Below are 20,466 nucleotides of genomic sequence, written 5' to 3' on the forward strand. Positions count from 1 at the left end.
TGAGAAATCACTAAAATGAAGCAGGGTTTGGTTGTGGGGCAGCTCGGTGCTTTTACTGCAGTCAACACAGGGTTCCCTGGTTCTGGGCTGGGTGAACCTCACCTACTCGGCCGGGTTCAAGACAAGGTCACCCTGGGGAATTCGATGGAAACGTGAGCTGTGGCATTGACGTTTTCTCCATGAGAAGTCCTTTGGAACTACCCATGTTTTATCCTGTTTTGCAGTTTGATGTGTTTGGGGGTATAAAAATGGGCTTTCTTAAAGTTTCCTTTCTTTTAACGTCTATGAAATGCTACTGGATGATGTGCAGAACTGCTACCTATCTTCTTGTCCCTATGCCTTTCTCGCAGGGGTTGTTTTGACTTGTTGCAGATGGAGAAAAACAACCACACGGCAGTGAAGTGAGAGGCATTAGAGTCCTGGAAGAAGCATTCTTACGTCGGCCCCTCATGATCTCAAACCCCTCGGCTCACTAAGCCCTCTGCTAAAGTCTTTGTGACTAATCTCCCCCAGTTTAGCAATTACTCTCTCCATAGACTGACCAAACATTAATTCAAATAACAATTAATACGAATTTAAATTCCTAGAATATTAAAATACATCATTCGTTAAGGAACTAAAACCGTCGGGGTTTTCAGCTTTCTCCTATATCATCCTCTCTTCCTCCCCGTCTCGCGATTGTAGTTGAATAGAACGTGGGCCTGATAAAGTCAGCAGGGATGGAGAAACCACACAGCTGCTTATCAGGTTAGAAGAGGAGTGAAAAAATGTGGTATCCGGTGGGGTGAAGGCTCCCCAGCCCTTTGACCCCTTGACGTACGTTAGACTGATCACCACTTTCAAATTTTGGTTTTCTCCATTTTGATCTCTTCCTGAAAGCCCCTTTAAGGAAAGCCCCTGGAATGATGCAATATAAAAGTCACACAGGGCTTCCCTGGTGGCACAGTGGTTGGGGGTCCGCCTGCCGATGCAGGGGACACGGGTTCGTGCCCCGGTCTGGGAAGATCCCACGTGCCACGGAGCGGCTGGGCCCGTGAGCCATGGCCGCTGAGCCTGCGCGTCCGGAGCCTGTGCTCTGCAACGGGAGAGGCCACAACAGTGAGAGGCCCGCGTACCGCAAAAAAAAAAAAAAAAAAAAAGAAAAGTCAGACCTTTTTTATTTTTTTAAACATCTTTATTGGAGTATAATTGCTTTACAATGGTGTGTTAGTTTCTGCTATATAACAAAGTGAATCAGTTATACATATACATATGTCCCCATATCTCTTCCCTCTTGCGTCTCCCTCCCTCCCACCCTCCCTATCCCACCCCTCTAGGTGGTCACAAACCACTGAGCTGATCTCCCTGTGCTATGTGGCTGCTTCCCACTAGCTATCTATTTTACATTTGGTAGTGTATATATGTCCATGCCACTCTCTCACTTTGTCACAGCTTACCCTTCCCCCTCCCCATATCCTCAAGTCCATTCTCTAGTAGGTCTGTGTCTTTATTCATGTCTTGCCCCTAGGTTCTTCATGACCTTTTTTTTTTTTTTAGGTTCCATATATATGTGTTAGCATACGGTATTTGTTTTTCTCTTTCTGACTTACTTCACTCTGTATGACAGACTCTAGGTCCATCCACCTCACCTCAAATAACTCAATTTTGTTTCTTTTTATGGCTGAGTAATATTCCATTGTATATATGTGCCACATCTTCTTTATCCATTCATCTGTGGATGGACACTTAGGTTGCTTCCATGTCCTGGCTATTGTAAACAGAGCTGCAATGAACATTTTGGTACATGACTCTTTTTGAATTATGGTTTTCTCAGGGTATATGCCCAGTAGTGGGATTGCTGGGTCATATGGTAGTTCTATTTGTTGTTTTTTAAGGAACCTCCATACTGTTCTCCATAGTGGCTGTATCAATTTACATTCCCACCAACAGTGCAAGAGGATTCCCTTTTCTCCACACCCTCTCCAGCATTTATTGTTTGTAAATTTTTTGATGATAGCCATTCTGACAGGTGTGAGATGATATCTCATTGTAGTTTTGATTTGCATTTCTCTAAAGATTAATGATGTTGAGCATTCTTTCATGTGTTTGATGGCAATCTGTATATCTTCTTTGGAGAAATGTCTATTTAGGTCTTCTGCCCATTTTTGGATTGGGTTGTTTGTTTTTTTGATATTGAGCTGCATGAGCTGCTTATATATTTTAGAGATTAATCCTTTGTCAGTTGCTTCATTTGCAGGTATTTTCTCCCATTCTGAGGGTTGTCTTTTCATCTTGTTTATGGTTTCCTTTGCTGTGCAAAAGCTTTAAAGTTTCATTAGGTCCCATTTGTTTAGTTTTGTTTTTATTTCCATTTCTCTAGGAGGTGGGTCAGAAAGGATCTTGCTGTGATTTATGTCATAGACTATTCTGCCTATGTTTTCCTCTAAGAGTTTGATAGTGTCTGGCCTTACATTTAGGTCTTTAATCCATTTTGAGTTTATTTTTGTGTATGGTGTTAGGGAGTGTTCTAATTTCATTCTTTTACATGTAGCTGTCCAGTTTTCCCAGCACCACTTATTGAAGAACCTGTATTTTCTCCACTGTATATTCTTGCCTCCTTTATCAGAGATAAGATGACCATATGTGCGTGGATTTATCTCTGGGCTTTCTATCCTGTTCCATTGATCTATATTTCTGTTTTTGTGCCAGTACCATAGTGTCTTGATTACTGTAGCTTTGTAGTATAGACACAGACCTTATAAAATCATTGTACTCTCTATGCCTTAGAACTCCCTGCCTTACTGATGACATTATGTTTTTGCAAAGTGCCCTGAACTTTGGTATAAGTTCTCAAAGAATATTTGTAAAATTATGCCCAAAGAAAACATTCTTTGAAATGAATTAATAATGTCCAAAAGTCAAGAAAGAAAGGAAGGAAGGGAAGAAAGGGAAATAATAAATTCACTTTAAAATGAACTGTACTGTCTAATTGGTCAATGAAGTTTATCTCTTGAGCACCATTTAGCTCGACAGACCAGAAGAGGGGAAAGGATTGCTCTTTCATAGATGAAGTAATTCACTCTCAAGAAACATTTTGAAATGGACTGATATTTCTCTGGTAGAGTTACCGCTTTGGTAAATTTTATGGTAAAGTTATCAGTTCATCTTGTCTAACTGACAACTCAAAACGCTGATTCCAAGAACAAGAAATTGGCTTCAGTAGAAATACTATTTGTTTATTTTAGAGGGTGGGGATGGATAAGGACCCGGTCAAGCTTATTCTCCTGACTTATTTTAAAGGATGTTTTAAATGAATAATAATTCCTCATAAGTCATCCTTCTGTTTATTGGTGGGTCTGTTTGAGGTGTGACTGATTTTTTAAACAAACCTACCAAGTTTATGCACCTAAAAAAATCCTGTTCCATTCAGAATTTCAATTTGAAAGTCTGCACACTTATTCAAATTATTTTTTTCTAAGCCTTAATTTTTTTTGAGCTCCATTTTTTGGAATTGCTTTCAGTGACTGGTTTGGTTTCCCTTTAAATAACAGGAAAGGCAAGATCAGGGCAGGTCATGGTGAGTAGTTAGGTTGATTTTCCTGGAGCCCTGGAATGACTCCAGTCACCCCTCTGGGCATTGGTTCCTCAACATCTCACAGGGAAGGCCCTTTGCCTGTTGAGTACATTTTGGTGTTACCACCAGACCTTGCTTCAGAATTTACTTCTCTATGTCCTAATGGTCCCTGACATGGCCTTGGACTTGGTCCTTGACATTAAATGCCTTAGACGGTTATAGCTGGGAACCATGTAGCTTGAGGGCCCAAAATGCCTCACTGGTGGAGGTGGTTTTGTTTTGAAAAACACATACCAATGGGAAATAGATTTGCATTACTGATGCTACCTGCGAAGGGCTTTGCCTCTATGGATTTAAAGCAAAAGCGTACCTATTGTGGTCTTAGACGAGAGAGACAAAAATAAAAAGCAACTAAGCCCCTGCACAACCAAATAAATAAATAAATACGTAAAAAAAAAAAAAAAAAAAAACCCACCTAATTCGGTCCCAGAACCGTCAATTGAAATTGTTTACCTTGAAAGGAAAAAAAAATACTTTATTTTCCATTCACCCCATGTTAGCATTGTGCTGCCCTGTCTCTTCTGTCAGTATATGGCAGGGTGTGGTATTGAAAGGAATTCTCTTTGATAGTAATAAACACTATTTTTTTTTTTTTTTTAGTAAGACCTAAAAAGGAGGGGACAGGTGTGTAGGAACAGAGTGTTCTAGCTCCAATGGGTATTCTGCCAGAGCTTTTACTCTGGACCTTGAAGAGAGAGAACATTTCAGTGTGTTCCCTTGTCTAAACCAAAATGCAATTAAAGTGGACAAAGTGGTTGCCAGATGGGCTTCTCTTCCACATTCTATGACTACTTTTCCTGACTAGTGACACCTGGTGGGTTTCGCCATTGAAGAGATCCCAACTGTTCGGGAAACTCGCAATCATCATATCACTGTGTAACATAGCAGGACCGGATCTGGCAGTTTATCTCGTGCAACAGTACACCTAGGGGCAGGGAGTATCTACAGTATTCCCTAAGAGGGAAGCTTGAGCTCTGGAGAAAGAAGGTCACAAAGTTTCATACATATCTGGTAAATTTCACTTGTTAGCAGGTAGTTTTAGAAGCTTCGGAAGCCTGCAGCTGAGTCCCTTCCCTACTTTACCACGCAGCTTTTAGAAGCCTGGCTCCTACTTCCTCTGCTTACCACCTCTTCAAGATGCCAGCCTGGCTGTGGGCTTTACTTAGAAAGTGGGGAGCTGCTTAATACCCAGTGGTTTCTTTCCATCATGCTTTGTACCTGCTCAGTGTTACTTGTCCCATTAGGCCTCTGCATTAGAAACAAAGCCGCTGGGACTTCTCTGGTGGCGCAGTGGTTAAGAATCCACATGCCAATGCAGGGGACACAGGTTCAAGCCCTGGTCTGGGAAGATCCCCCATGCCGCGGAGCAACTAAGCCCGTGCGCCACAACTACTGAGCCTGTGCTCTAGAGCCCGGGAGCCACAACTACTGAAGCCTGCATGCCTTGAGCCCGTGCTCCACAACAAGAGAAGCCACTGCAGTGAGAAGCCTGCACACCGCAACTAAAAGTAGCCCCCGCTACTAGAGAAAACCCGCGCACAGCAATGAAGCGTCAACACAGCTAAAAATAAAATAAATTAATTTTAAAAAGAAAGCCCCTGAACTCCATGTCTTTATCTGAAAGGAATATAATGACCTATCCCTCTTCAGTCTTTTTGCTCATTCCTGCAACTCCAGTAGCAGCTCTTGCCAAATACTACTGTCCTAGAAAGATAGGTGGTATTGGTGATGATGATGATAGCTAATATTTATTGACCCCTTACTATGTGCTATGCACTGATTCTATAAGCACTTGGTTACCCTATAATAAGGACGTAGGGGTCATTTTAAAGGCTAGGAAAATAAGGCACAGAGATTAAGAAAGCTGTCCAAGTTCGCATAGCTGGTAAGTGACAGGGCATGGATTCAACCGCCGCCTCTAGCACTTTGCAAAGTGAGCCTCTCCACTTTACTTCAAGCTTGTACTTTTCTTTCTTCTTTAAAAAAAGTGTCCACTATCATCCTTAATTCACATACAGTGAAGCTAATGTAACAAGATGACGTGGGCCAGTGAGTTCTGTGGACCCTCTTGGCATCCCTGGTGCCTAATCGTGCAGGTTCCCAGCAAGTGGTGGTAGGACTTACAGCTGGAGAGACCTGTGTGTAAGGGTGGAACGTGTGTGTGTGTGTGTGTATGTGTGTGTGTGTGGTGATTTAAGATGGTAGCAGCCATTGGCATTAAAAAGGACCTGCTATTCTGAGCTCTGGCTCTGACAGTAAGATGTGTCTGTAGCAGCTGTTAGCAATCAGAGTATGTTTCCATCTGATGTGAAATGTGCTGCCATCACTTGTGAAGCGGATTTCAAAACCTCGCCGTCCCGAAGTACCCAAGTGTGTGAATGGTGCACTTGTACTGCAGATTAGAAAGATTCACTTATGCCAGTGATAGTGTCACACTCACTCAAGCTCTCTTTAAGTGACAAAGACGCACACTGCCGAGTGCTGGCTAGCTGATAGGCGTATGTGCAGGACAGTCATAAAATGTCATCTGAAATGTTTGTCTGCAGGCAAAAGAAGCTCCTCGGATTGGAGGAGCAGAAACTGAAAATGGAAGAGGAAGGACAGTGTTGTGAACCTTATTTTGCTATCTTTCCATGGCTGTGGCATTCTTACCCCACCCCTAGTGCATGACTTACATAAAGATAGATAGTTTCAAGGTAAACCCCCAAGATACACATTTTCTTTTGTAGGGAAGAATGACATTCATTAGGTGTTACGGTCTGGGAATTGATGCTTAGATGTCAGACCTTCTTAAAATAAATCTGACAATCTCTAAGCTTGGTCCAGAGCATCCCTTCTCCTCCTGCCTCACAACTACTTAAGATCCTCAAGGCTCTGCTGCCTTTTTCTGTATTTGCCTTTCCAGTGAAGAAAGAGCTAGAAGCTCCGCTTTCCCCCCCTTGGGAATAGACACAGAAAACAACTCTACTTCAGCTATCAGCCCATATAGTTTTCTATTGTCTAGTTGATGTTATATATTATAACTAAGAATGGAAACATTTCTTTAATAAGCAAGTTTAAAGAGCATGCGTTTAGATAGTCAGAAGAAACTCCTCCGGGCATTTGTCTGGTCATTCCTGTGTCCAGCTGAACTGGTTGTCTTAGAAAAGCATTATAAAGGAGAATTTTTTTTTTAAATTACCATTGATCTGCAGTCCAGAAATATATCTCTGATGTTTCGAAGACTGAGAACTTGCCATATCTGTTGTTTAGACATTGTTGGCTATGTCCTGGAAATTGGAGGTAGAGAACCTAGTAGAATTTGTCTTCTAGGAATTGGTCACTCATCCTTCATGATCTTAGAATCTTAAAACAATTAGCATGACAACATCTACACTTCAGCTTCTGGCAAGTCTAAATAATTTGCTTGTGATTTTTAATAAAAACCAGACATTTCCCTGGTCTCTTGCCCAGAGTTCCATTCTCCCTATTAATTCTAGGGAGACTTTGTGAAGTGGGAAACAGCACAAAGGTAGAATGGGGACCTGGGCTGTGAGATAATCCTCACCCACTAAAATGATCTGTGGACCAAGGAATTTTGGGTATCACCAGTCTGTGTTCCTGTGGCTATGGATGTGTTGTCACCTTAGTCCTCAGTGGCTTAACATAGAGGAAAGCAAATGTATTTTCAAGGTTTAAAGTTACAAGTTATTTCCAGTTTTGTTTTGCCATGAATCCAAACAGTTTGGTTAGGGAATATTTCTTAAATGACATGGTCTAATATTCAATTAACAGTAATTGATCTTCACAAAAACTACCTAAGCTAATGGAAAGAAACAATAGGTTCCTTTGCCTGGTGAGCTATGATGACTTAACCTGGATTCTTGTTATTTTGACCCACTTCTGCACATCTTCAGCAGGGGATGGCACCGTTAAGGAGTATAGAAATTGTGCAGTTAGAATTAGCGATCAGTAGCTGACATTTTAGGCAGGAGACTTTGGCCCTTTAAAGAGAATTCTGAGACAAACAGAATATTTTGATTGATTTATTCAGTGAACAATGATGCTATATGCTAAGCATACAATGGACCAGACTCATAGGAAGCCATAGAACAAATAGATTTAAACAGATATCCTACTTGTTTTAAGATCCATTTCTGTGTCAATGGATTTTTCTGTCTTTGGACTTTGTAATTGAATCACCAGGTTTGTTTCTTTTTGTAACATTCTGTGTATCCATTGAAAAAATACAATCTTGTAAATTGAAGTACCAAGATCATACAATACCTATAAGTTGAGGTGTGCATAGGCAGGTGCAAAGTTAAGAGGGCTGTAAAATGGAGTGCTTATCTCTTGGGCTTAGGTGTGAGAATTTGGGGATAATGGTGTAAAGTAAGCAGTAAGAGTAATTTTGATGTTTTTGGTAAAGCAGAAACTAGATAAGATCTCCAGATTTGGTTTGGTTTTAAAGATGTTCTTTTCTGTTGTTGTGAAAAACAGACTTTGAATGATGAAAGCAAAGAGCTGACCCCATTGCTCTCAACTGTGAGCAAAGGAAGACGTAACCTAAATGTGGCACAATTGCTCTTGTTAAGGGAAAAAAGGAATTGGTATCTAGAGTGAGGTTGATCGCTAGAAAAGATTAGCTGCAGTTCTGTGAGTCAGATGACATTTTTTTGGGTCTAGTATTATCCAGAATTATATAAGGGACACATACCTATTGTTGGAAAAGAAGTTTTTAAGAAACTCTCTTGATCATAATCTAACAACTTAGTAAGATAAGATGGATTCTTTTTCCTGCTGATATGAAATGGCTTAACCCACCCTTAGAGATTCAAGAGAAGGATTTTGATTAGACATTTCGGATTTCAAGGTCCAAGAAAATCTGCAAGAACTTCATATTGAAAAAATGTAGCTAATTCTAGAATCTTAGAAGGACCTTGAGAATAATTGGCTGAATGGCCAGTTACCTTTGTCTTAGTCCCTGATTTCACATAACCCCAGAAATCCTCAACAACAAGGATGCTCCGTTGTTCACAAAAGTGATAGAGATTAGATTAGGAAAGATCAAAAAAAAAAAAAAGAGAAAAGTATTTGTATTGCTGATCTTAATGACATCATCTCTTGTTGGGTGATAATTTCTTCAGTATTTGACCTACTGGATAAGTAAAGTGGAGTATGAGGAAGCAGCTTCTCTTGCTGTTCAATTATTTTATTCAAGGTCTAATTGGTCGCCAGGTAATTATCAAAAGAGATAAAGAGTCTGTTGCCTTAAATTGAGGTCTTCTGTGCATGACTGTGTCCTAGGAGAATTCTAGAGAGAACTGGATCTAAAAATCAAAGCCATCCACTGTTCCTCTATATGAAATATCTGTTTCTTCCCTGATTTGACAGAATTTCCCCATCTAGGGACAAAAGTACTCATTTGGATTTGGCTTTTAGCAGAGATACATGTGCATCAGGGAATGAGAGTCAGTTTTTCTGGAAAGCTTAATCCAGTAGAGATTGAAACATATTACAAAGGATTAACATTCAGTTCCCATTGTCAGAATTACCTGCATATTCACAGAAAGCCACATGACAACACTTGTCTTCCTCATTCTTCAGATATTTCCCGCATACACAGCTCAGCTTTCTCTGAATTCGTATGGACTTTAACTCTTAGGCTCCTAAGTCTTACATGTGTAAAGACTGAAGGAAATAAAGTTTCAAAAATCTAATTGTGTCATATTTTAGCTTTAGTTTGCAAATGCTTGATCTCTTGAAGAGTTTGAGGTGTGTTTATGTGTATGTATTTGGCAAGTATATGTAACACTTTTTATTTTAAAAAATGATTTTTAAAAAGCTGTTACATTTTCAGCAGAAACCACAGTCAAGTTAAAGCTTTTAAGAAGTGGCTTTAGGGGCTTCCCTGGTGGCGCAGTGGTTGAGAGTCCGTCTGCCAATGCAGGGGACACGGATTCGTGCCCCGGTCCGGGAAGATCCCACAGGCCGTGGAGTGGCTGGAGCCCTGAGCCATGGCCGCTGAGCCTGTGCGTCCGGAGCCTGTGCTCCGCAACGGGAGAGGCCGTGAGAGGCCGCATACCGCAAAAAAAAAAAAAAAAAAAGTGGCTTTAAATAGTATATAAGGTATAGGTAGGACTTTGGTGGGGGGGAGGCAGAGTAAGGTACAGGACCTTTTTTCGGATGGCTATAATTTGACAGGGTCCTTTGAGTCAGACATGAACTTAATACCGAGGGTCAGAATGTCGGAGGTCAACATGTGTGTTTATTGTATATAACAAGTGGGAATCATACCATTTCCACGATACCTCTGCAAGACAACTGAAGTCCTGGTGAAGGGCTTAGTTCAGTGACTTTGCTTGTGACAGCTGTTACAGAGAGGTGACTTCTCCATCTATGTGCTTTTTCTCTCAAGCTGAGACAAAGATAGTAACATCTGGACCCATTAGTCCCTCAGGAAGGCATTTTGGAAACCAACAATTAAAAAAAAAGTTTGGGGCTTCCCTGGTGGCGCAGTGGTTGAGAGTCCGCCTGCCGATGCAGGGGACGCGGGTTCGTGCCCCGGTCCGGGAAGATTCCACATGCCGCGGAGCGGCTGGGCCCGTGAGCCATGGCCGCTGAGCCTGCGTGTCCGGAGCCTGTGCTCCGCAACGGGAGAGGCCACAACAGTGAGAGGCCCGCATACCACAAAACACACACACACACACACACACACACACACACACACACAAAGTTTGAGTCTAGTTAGCAGATGAAAATTACAGTTCTGCGGATTTTTCTTTATTCTCTTTGTGGCAGAGCCTGTAGTGGGTAGTAAGGGCACAGCATCCTGGTCCTTGCCAAGAATGATATGCCAAGCTTCCTAAAGCTTCCCATCTATATAGGTCTTTTCATCTTCAAAGAGCTTTGTGAGCATTCGTTTACCACCACCTGCCTGGGAGATAGGAGTTATTCCCATTTTATAGATGGAGGGAGTGGAGGTGTAAGTGACTTGCTTGAGGCCACTCAAGGAGTTAAGGGTCAGAGGGAAACGCAGGAGTGCCAACTCCACTTTTTAGCTGCATCAACCTCCAGCTCTTTCTCTCTCATGGCATTTCCCCTTGAGAGTCCCAGATTGATGATAACATAAATCTAAAGGCATCAAATAATCCTGAGCAAGAAAGAGACACCAAGTCTGTCTTTTTTTTTTTTCCTTTGGTGGCTGCCTCTACAGTTAAACTCTGGGAAACCTAGACATAGAGAAGAAGCCATCTAACCCTCCTGAGGTTCACTTTCCACATCTATAGAATGGGGCTAATAAGGCCCGTCTTCCAACTTCAGAGTTGTTGTGAACACCAAAATCAAAACAAGCTAGTGAAGACAAAAACTTTGAAAACCATTACAGAGCTCTGCAAACATCACACATTATTGTTGTTGCCAGAAATGACCACAAGAGTGCTCTACCAAAGGGGTAGGACTTTTCTAATTAGGGGGCTGACTGCTTTGGTGATGTGCAGCTAGGATCAAGTACTATCATGAAGAAATCCAAAAACCAGTAGAAGAAAAGACTGTACCGGGGACACATACCAGTATTATATTTAGTAGAAAAAAATGGCAGAACAAGTTGATTTTTAGTTTGCAGAGTGTGTAGCTGGAACTCGGCCCTCCCCACCCAGGATGCCTATTGAACATGCCTGCACCGTGAAACAAATCCATGTTATACTCCAAGCCTTAGGTCCAGGGACAGAATGTGCCAAACTGTTTGAAGCCCACAGTCTGTTCTTCTACCATGAAGATGTATTGAGAGCTCTCTGCAAACCCTGATGGTGGCCTGGGGCCTCCAGCGGCAGCGCTGAGAGAGTGGAGAGAGAAAAAGGCTCCCTCCCTCCAAGCTGTTCCAGCCACTCTGCAGGAGGGCTCACAGGCAGGCGAATTTCAGCCCCTATTTTTGCCCCCTTGGCTGAGCCCCATGGGGCAGAGTCCTTGGAGACCCTGGAACTAGAGGTGGCCAGACCCAGAGGGGCTACAAAACTCTAGAAGTCAGAAGTTGCCGAAGTCCCTCCAGGAAACCAGGTGAAGACTCCCTATCGCCCCCCCGCCACCGGTCCCCCACCCCTGCCCCCAGCTGGCCTTGACATACAGGCCAGACTGCCATCCAGGCAGCTGCAGAAGCCTTTAATACCCCAGCAGTTTTAAACAGGGGATAAAATAAAGTGACTAATCCATAAAGGACTCAAGCCATTTTGCTGAAAATAAAATCAAATGCCTTAGGGTTTTTCTTTTTAATCTTTATTGGTTTTTCTGCTTACAAAAGTAATACATGCTGGTTGTAAAAAATTCAAACGTTAGAGAAATCTGTAATATAGGAGGTGAAAAGTCCTCCATATTCTCAGCCTTCCAGGAAAAACACGGTCAGCAGATTGGTATAAAGATAGGGTTGTTTTTGTTTTTTGTTTGTTTGTTTGTTTTTAGCAGCAGTTCTTGACAGTTTTTGCAAGACACAAAATTGCCTGGCATTCATATGTGTGACATAGTGTCATGGGTGTACCCAAGGTTTGGCGATTTCCTGGCAAGCCAGCAGTAACCCCACCCTGTTCCGTCCAATTTGAGAAAGCGTATGGTTGTGCAAGTGAGCTAGAGTGAAAGATCTTGTGGGGGTGATCTTAGGTCCATGTTAGTTTATTTTTTTATATGAACCAGTAAAAAACTTTATTTTTTTTTTTTTACTATTATTAGCAACAATGCCTTGTGACACATCCCACACTGATTACAACGTGCTGCTATGTTGTAGCAGTTAAGTGCCAATGTTGTAAAGGATCGCTGTGGTAGCTGGTATGAACTGCCTGTCATATTAGCTGGAGGCTAAGCCGCTTTTCTCTATCCCCGCTTTGGAAAGAGCTTAAAGTATGCAGAAAAGAATTTCATTTCGCTATAAGGCAGGATTTCTTATCAACAATAACAATAATAATAACTGTGTTTTGAGTGCCATCTCTTTCTAAGGATTGTGTGTGATGTGCATATATATAGAATACATGTATAAAATAATCATATGTGCTGTGTTATTTATACATTATATCATTGAATCTCCAAATAGAAAACTGAGACTCAGAGAGGTAGTTGAAGTAATTTTCCCAGCCTTAAGAATTGTTAAACATTGGTATTGGTCAGCCTAAGGTCAAAAACTCTGAATTTTATAAAATTGAGAAGAATGGTCTTAGAAAGTTGATGATTATTTCCAGTTATAAACTAGTCAGGTAACTCCCAGAAAGACATCTTGACATCAGTTCTGAGTAGTATCAAGTTTAACCAGATTACTTGTGAGATGTCTTTTGATCCTTGGTTAATGGTTTCCTACCAAGAGCAGTATATTCCCGATGTTTGTTATTGGAGTGATTGAGCTCGGCTATTCAGTATGATGAGAAGGGGGGTAGGGTGGAGAGGGAATAAGCTTTTGAGTTAGAGAAAAAGACCAAAATGTGTCCAGATTCCAACCTTACCTCTTCCAGGCTCTCTGACTTTGGGCAAGTTATCTAGCCTTTCTGAGCTTCAGTTTTCTCTAAAAAAAATGCAGATAGGGCTTCCCTGGTGGCGCAGTGGTTGAGAATCCGCCTGCCGATGCAGGGGACACGGGTTCGTGTCCCGGTCCGGGAAGATCCCACATGCCTAAGAGCAGCTGGGCCCGTGAGCCATGGCCGCTGAGCCTGCGCGTCCGGAGCCTGTGCTCCGCAAAGGGAGAGACCACGACAGTGAGAGGCCCTCGTACCAAAAAAAAAAAAAAGGAAAAAAAAAAAAATGCAGATAATGATGATAATGATAATAATACCACCTACTTCATAGAGTTGTTGGAGCAGCAAATTAGATAATGCCTGAGACTTTATGAGCCCAAATACATGTTAAATATTATTGATTATTATCAACCTATTTAGATTATCATCGAGACGTCACTATTCACCCACAGAATGAAGTGATAGGTACAACTCTTGTACAATTATATTTTTTAATACTTGGGCAGAATGGGCATTTTTCTCTGGACCATGATAAATCCAGAAATAGGTCCTGAGGAATAAGTGAGGTGTTAAGAACGCCAGTGTCTTGTTACCTTTTATAATGAAAAGTAAAAAGCAAACTTTTTTACAGAGGTGCAACGCTAAATGACCGCCCAGCCTAAGGACCACTTGGCTAATTAGCACACCTGCTTTCCAGGATTTCCTGATGCCCCGCCGCCACTTGTCAGCTCCTTGAAACTGCAGAAATCTGCCTGTGCAGGTGTGGAGAGCCTGCTTGAATTATTTAGGGTGCATGAAAGAGCAAATTATTTAGGCAATAGAGCTGAAAATGTGGGCAAATTAGAATTTTTCATAGCAAGATTGTTCATTGTTAAGCCAATTCATGATTATATGTGTGCGTGCATCTTGCTTCAGATATTCCGCTACAAAATAAACCTCTTTGCTGCAATGAATATGGATGTGGACTAATTTAATCAATATACTTGTGACAGTTGTGGTGTCTGACAGATTTCATCCTTTGAAATACTGGCTGAGTCAATGTGTGCAGTATATATATGGGCCAAGACTCATAATTTTTGTTACAAGAAGATTATTTTGAAAAGACACAATACTGCCTGTCAGAAAATGGAAAAGCCTGAGAGATAGAAAGCAAAGGGATTTTTGTCCTGTTGCCTCTTATTGGTCTGAAAACTCAAATTTGTGAAACTAAACTGCTTTCCTTTTGAAAAATTTGTCAGGCATTGACTATTTTTCCTCTCCTTGATACATTTGAATTCTGTAAATTGGCTAAAAGGTGAAGGGAGGTGGATTTTGTGCATTGTTGGATGAAATGGAAGATTGAGTAAGTGCCCTGCTCCGATCTGCAAATGTCTACTTTCTGGAAAGATCAACACATGTGATAGATCAGTTTCAGAGAATTTGCTTTTTAGAGCAAGTGGAATTTAGTCATTTCCTAAAGAGCACTTGCACCTGAAATTGTCTTCTGAGATAAGAGAGCCACCCAAGGGGGTAGGCTAGTAGAATAGTTTAATCTAACCAATCAGAATATCGGAACCTGACTTTGGAGAACCCTCCCATCACCTCACCGTGAGATCCCTAGGGACGCTTGTTCTAACTAATTTGGAATCTTTGGCCAGCATTACCCACTGGAGCCAAGCACAAACACAGTGCGGCAGGGGGCAAAGTTCTAGGCAAATGGCCCCTCGCTTGAAAATGCAGGTCAGTCTACAGTGAGTCCATTCATACTAAGCATCTTGGCCTCCATGAAGTCTCGTAAAATATGTCTCAGCTTGAGTGCCCTCCAGATCTGAAAGACCCTGGCAGCTGAAGGAAGGCAGAAGACCAAGAGTTTAGGAGTCTGACTCAGGCCAGCGATCCTATGCACTAGTGGCACCAAACTCTGGATTTATACTACAGTGACTTTCCCAACCCTCACTCCCACTCTCTCCCCAGCCGGCTGAGAGCCATTCCATGGGTGGAAGTGCTGGGCCAGGATGTCAATCCCAGGGGCACCCCCATCATGATCAGACCCCTCCCTGCCAGACCTCCAGATCACTTGCAAGATTACAGAAGCCTTTAGTAGGCGTTTTGGTCACTGCCTTAAACATCATGATGTCACTTCTCATGGGTCATCCACTAGGAGTCCAGGCAGAGTGAACAACAATAAACCATTTTCCATTTGATCCAGATACATACAGTTTTACTCGGTGTTCCCTGTCTGGCCTGCCCAGAGCTTTCCTATCTTATAAAGGACTAAATAGATTTGCTTGATCTCTCCATTACTAAGATGACATGAAAATAACTCTTGAGAGGCCCGAGTTTAGTGTTAGTGTTGCTTTTAGTTTTGATGCTGACTTAAACTATAGGGCCTAATGATGTTTGTCTAATTTCTGTGACTACAACTTGAGGTGAGACATAAGCAGAAGCAGCTCAGTGTCTGTCTTCTTTATTTCTTGTGTGAGTTTTATTTAATAGATGGTCCAAGTACCTTGTGTTGTCTAATTCTTCTCTTCCTTAGGGGTTGGGGTTAGGGTTAGGGTTAGGGGTTTCAGCTGATATCACCTTTCAGAATCTCTCTGCTACCACTTGACTTTTATGAGTCTCTGAAAAACATGGGGCATAACCATCTCTCTCTAGAGCTGCAGACAATCTGTGGCACAAAACGTTGCCTTAACTGTGTATCAAAAATATCGGAGGAGCCGTAAGTGTGAAGCATTATTAGAGTTTAGATTTCATAATGAATTTTCCTTGAAGAAATCAAGCTAGTCTCTAAGATGAGGAGACCGACTTGAATACGATGGTTTTTGTTAAGCGTGATCTTATAACATATTAAGTTGCATAACTCAGAATACACATATTAGATAGCGTACAAAGATGCCACTATTGGGGTATTAGAAGGCTTCAGGATTATGGCACATTTATTGGAGGTGAGATTTTGAACAGCCTCTAACTCTGGATAGTGAAACTCAGGATGTCAACACTAAAAGTGACTGACAGGCAAAGGACTCACTAAAGGCACTGCAGTACTTGTAGTCCCCTTGAAAGGAAGTTAGCAGGGACACATGGTTTATAATGAGGTTAAGTCCAGTAATTTAATGTGTCCTCTTTTGAAGTACTGAATACAATATTGTATCAAATCCAGAGTAGGTGGCTGTGGAACTTACCCCAGGATATGAGATTACTATTGGAAGAAAGAGTGGGCTCTGTGTATGTGTGTTACTTACGTCGTGCAATGCGTTCGTTAGACTAGCCATTGCTTTGTGTGAGGCATGGCACTGGGTAGGGGCTTTATGAAAATGAAATATACTTGGGCACTTGCAACTGCCTTTGTGTGTGTGACTTAGTAGGTAATCTGATATGATATCCAGTAGTGATAACCATGGAAAATAAATTTAGTGTAATGGAGCATGCCAGGTAAACTGGTGAAAGTTTTCATCCTGTATATGCAGCTCAGTGTTGGTTCTTTATTTCACATATAAATTGTATTTAATAGGTGGTCCAAGTACTTTGTTTTGCCTGATTATTCTATTCCTTAGGGTTTTTTTTTAATCCTTAATTATGCTCTTTCCAACTCTGCTCAAGATATAATGTGTTTGCTTAGAAACGTGCTTTAACATATTTGAGAACTTTGGTGTAATATGTATGAATTATTTGGTTATTCTTCCAGTATGAGGCACCTGTAAATAATCAGTTAGATAGAAACACACGCATGCTGTACCAGAAAATCAATTTCCAATGTAAAGAACTCTGAAGCTACATATTCTATTTGTCCGGATTCATCATTATTAAATTCAAATAGGATATGAACTTTATGGTTGAAAGGTTTTGATCATACGCAAGTGGACTAATTTTTAACACATGGCAGGTACGTTAATTTTAAAAAGATGAGGGCTTCCCTGGTGGCGCAGTGGTTGAGAGTCCGCCTGCCGATGCGGGGGACGCGGGTTCGTGCCGCGGTCCGGGAAGATCGCACATGCCGCGGAGCGGCTGGGCCCGTGAGCCATGGCTGCTGAGCCTGCGCGTCCGGAGCCTGTGCTCCGCAATGGGAGAGGCCACAGCAGTGAGAGGCCCGCGTACCGCAAAAAAAAAAAAAAAAAAAAAAAAAAAAAAAAAAAGATGAGTAAGGAATTCTTACCATCATATGTAACTTATTAATATTTAGAATTGAATCATTTTCCTAAGTAGTTTTGGCTTTTTGGAGTCTATTTTTCTCCACCAGCCGCGCTACCATGCTCAGCGAACACAGGTTTATGACCTTTTAAAAATAATGATGGAAAATGAGATCGGAGGAAACATTTTAGTATCTGCTTTGCTCTGAGGCCTAAACTGTGAACTCTCCAGTTCTTGAAGGCTTTTTGAAATGCTGATTCCAGTCTTCTTGTGGGTTCTTAAACACCTCCTCAAATGACCTATTTTAATAACCCAAAAGCTATTATATAACGAGCAGCCATAATTTAGTCCAGGGCTCTAGGGGGACCCTCACAGTTCAGCAATGAATAGTTAATGCAGTATAATGTTTAGCAGGTTATTAGTTTTCACTATACAAATGCTGATCAGGGAACGCTTTTATAAGGTGTTTAAAAGAAAATGTAATTAACTGGTTGCGTGCTTCTTTTGCAGCTCAAATTGAAATTATTCCATGCAAGATCTGTGGAGACAAATCATCAGGAATCCATTATGGTGTCATTACATGTGAAGGCTGCAAGGTAAGCCTTTTTAATTGTTGTTGTTTCTGTTAACGTTAGGATGTATCTTTGTGACTTCTATTTTTTACTTCTACTGTGCCTAAAAATTCAACTCCTTGGCATTTTGAGTGACGAGAAACGACAGGACAGAATAAATATTTGGGTGTTCATTACAATCAAGGAAGTTATATATATTTTTATGCCTCCCATCACAATAATGAGAGGCTGGAGAAAAGTATTCGAGCGTGGCTTGTTTGTCACTTCCAATCCCAGAATTGATTGAACTGATGAAAAAAATCTCTTTGGTTATCTTTTTTCAAAAAAGAGATGACTGTAGACTTATGTAAGTTCCCTGTTATAAGCTTTATAAGAAGGCGTTTCCAAGAAGTTTAATGGGAATGTGATTGAAAGTCTTATTGCTGGCACACAGATGTTGACACATCTGGCCAAATCATGGCAAGGTTTTTAGAAAGCACTGAGTTCCGGTCCTGGGGCCGCCATTTGTCCCTATTGTTTTGGGCATATCTTCATCTTTTAGTGACTCTGTTTCTTCACCTGTAAAGTGGCATTCTTCCTACCTTTTAGAACTATTCCAAGAATAGAAATAATAACTGTAAATAAAAGTCCTGATAAACTGAAAAGTGCTAATAGTCTTATTGCTGTTGTTACTATTTTAATTATTACTGATGCTGATCTCAGGGCAACATGGACAGCACATGCATAATGTGGGAATGAAAAATAGAGATGTTTATCCTAATCATTCAAGACCCCCGAACCTAGATTGTCTCCATTATTCAAATTTCAATTTATTAAGATTTAATAAATAAAGATTTAAATCCTCCTGCTTATCTTGGAAGGGCCTTGAGACAGCTTACAGGATAAAACAGTGTAAAATAAACAGGAGAGAAGCGATTTAGACATGCAGGAGGCCTCTGAGACAGTTGTTTGCCACTGAACCAGGCCTGAATTAGCCCTAAAGCATTTGGAGGCTGAAGCAAAAAATAAAATCCACAAACTTGGTTAGCTTTCCTTTAGTGAAATTAGAAAAATACAATGTCATAAAATACAAAACCACCTTCAGACACAAATAACTACTGGGAGACTTCAGGGAAATTTGCCTTGTAATTTCCTTATGTCTTTGTTTTACTGTTAATCATCATAACACTTGCCACTTTGTACATATACAAATGCTTCATATTGATCCTATCTTGGGGAAGCTTGAGATTTTTGCACACCACCTACCATACTTCATTATCCAGAAATCCATCTCGGAACAGAAAAAAGGACAGTATCAGAAAAACGGATGAAATCCAAATAAAGTCGTTGGTTTACTTAGTAGCACTGCACCAATGTTAATTTCTTAGTTTTAATAAATATAGCATAATTACATAAGGTATTAACATCAAGGGATGCTGGATGAAGGGTATAATGGAAATCTCTGTGCAATCTTTGCCCTTATTACTAAATTTAAAATTATTTCAAATTAAACAGTTTAACAAAATTAAAAAAAAAAATTCACACACCTTTAGGAATAGAGAGCTTTCTACTCAAAGGGGATTTTGAATTATTCATCTCTATGGTACCCTCAAGACCTCAAGGTTCTGGATTACCAAGGAAAAAAAATTATTTCCTCAATTTGTCCTCCCTCCAAATTAATTAATGAATTAAAATTAAACAAAATAAAATCAACTGCCTGGCCTATGTCATCCCAAGATGTAAGCATAGAGGTACCTGCCTGTGACAACTGTCCCTCCATTGATTTGGGGGAATTAATTCGGCTGATGTGGCTGGGCCCGTCACACTTCACCCTCGCCCACTCTGTGTACACACCTTCTTATCACTGGTAGAGGATGGGATGGTCTTTCTTGCTGAAGGGTATATAGACAGCTATGCTCCCCTACCGGGAGTTCCAAGCAGACTTGATTTTTGTGCATTGCCTATCACCTAGGTATTTTCTTAAGTGGTCTGGGTCCCAGGGATTAACCACATGTGTACCTTCATGCTGCTCACGAAAATGATCACTCTCTCTGTGTCTCTCAGTAATGCCACGTGTAGTTTTATGTGGCAAATTGAATACGTTACCTAGGAATGGCACGCAGGGCAGGACCAGGGAGAAGATGGGGGCTACTTCATAGGAAACACCTCAACAATTCAGAAGATTCATTAACAACACGCTATTCAATAAAATCTGAATTCTCTGAGTACCACTGTGTTTACTGAGGCATAAACAATGTGTGTTTTCTTTTTAACCCAATGTTTATTTATGACAAAAATAAAAGCCATAAGAAAACAAAGGACAGCTATTATTTCACTGTTGTCATTTTTCTAGATTCCCTTCCAGATCTTGTACGGCCTCAGTGCCAGCGTGTTTTTCGGTCATCTGCAGTTCTGCTTCTCTTTCCTATTGACTTTATACAATGGAAATCACAAAAACAATCAATTAAAACTTCATTTTTTTAACAGATTGGGCCTGTACCCAGCCTGGGACCTATACGGTAGTATGTGTTTATATTTGATGCATATAGTATTTGTCCCGCGTCTTAGTTTCTGCTACAACTAACATTTTTTTTTTTATTGAAGTATAGTTGATTTACAACGTCATGGTAGTTTCAGGTGTACAGCACAGTGATTCAGAATCTTTTTCAGATTCTTTTCCCTTACAGGTTATTACAAAATAATGAGTAGAGTTCCCTGTGCTATA

The 20,466-nt window shown here is 41.0% G+C and overlaps 1 protein-coding gene across 2 annotated transcripts in view; it reads left to right on the forward strand.

Moving 5' to 3' along the window:
• RORA (RAR related orphan receptor A) overlaps positions 1-20,466 on the forward strand; it is a 731,081-nt gene that overhangs the window by 669,011 nt on the left and 41,604 nt on the right. For both annotated transcript variants that reach the window (XM_059057843.2, XM_059057846.2), the window contains one exon: positions 17,701-17,786. In XM_059057843.2, coding sequence (XP_058913826.1) covers positions 17,701-17,786 — 86 coding nt within the window. The remainder of the gene's footprint in view (positions 1-17,700; positions 17,787-20,466) is intronic.

The sequence above is a fragment of the Kogia breviceps genome, chromosome 3, assembly GCF_026419965.1.
Source record: "Kogia breviceps isolate mKogBre1 chromosome 3, mKogBre1 haplotype 1, whole genome shotgun sequence".
NCBI lineage: Eukaryota > Metazoa > Chordata > Mammalia > Artiodactyla > Physeteridae > Kogia > Kogia breviceps.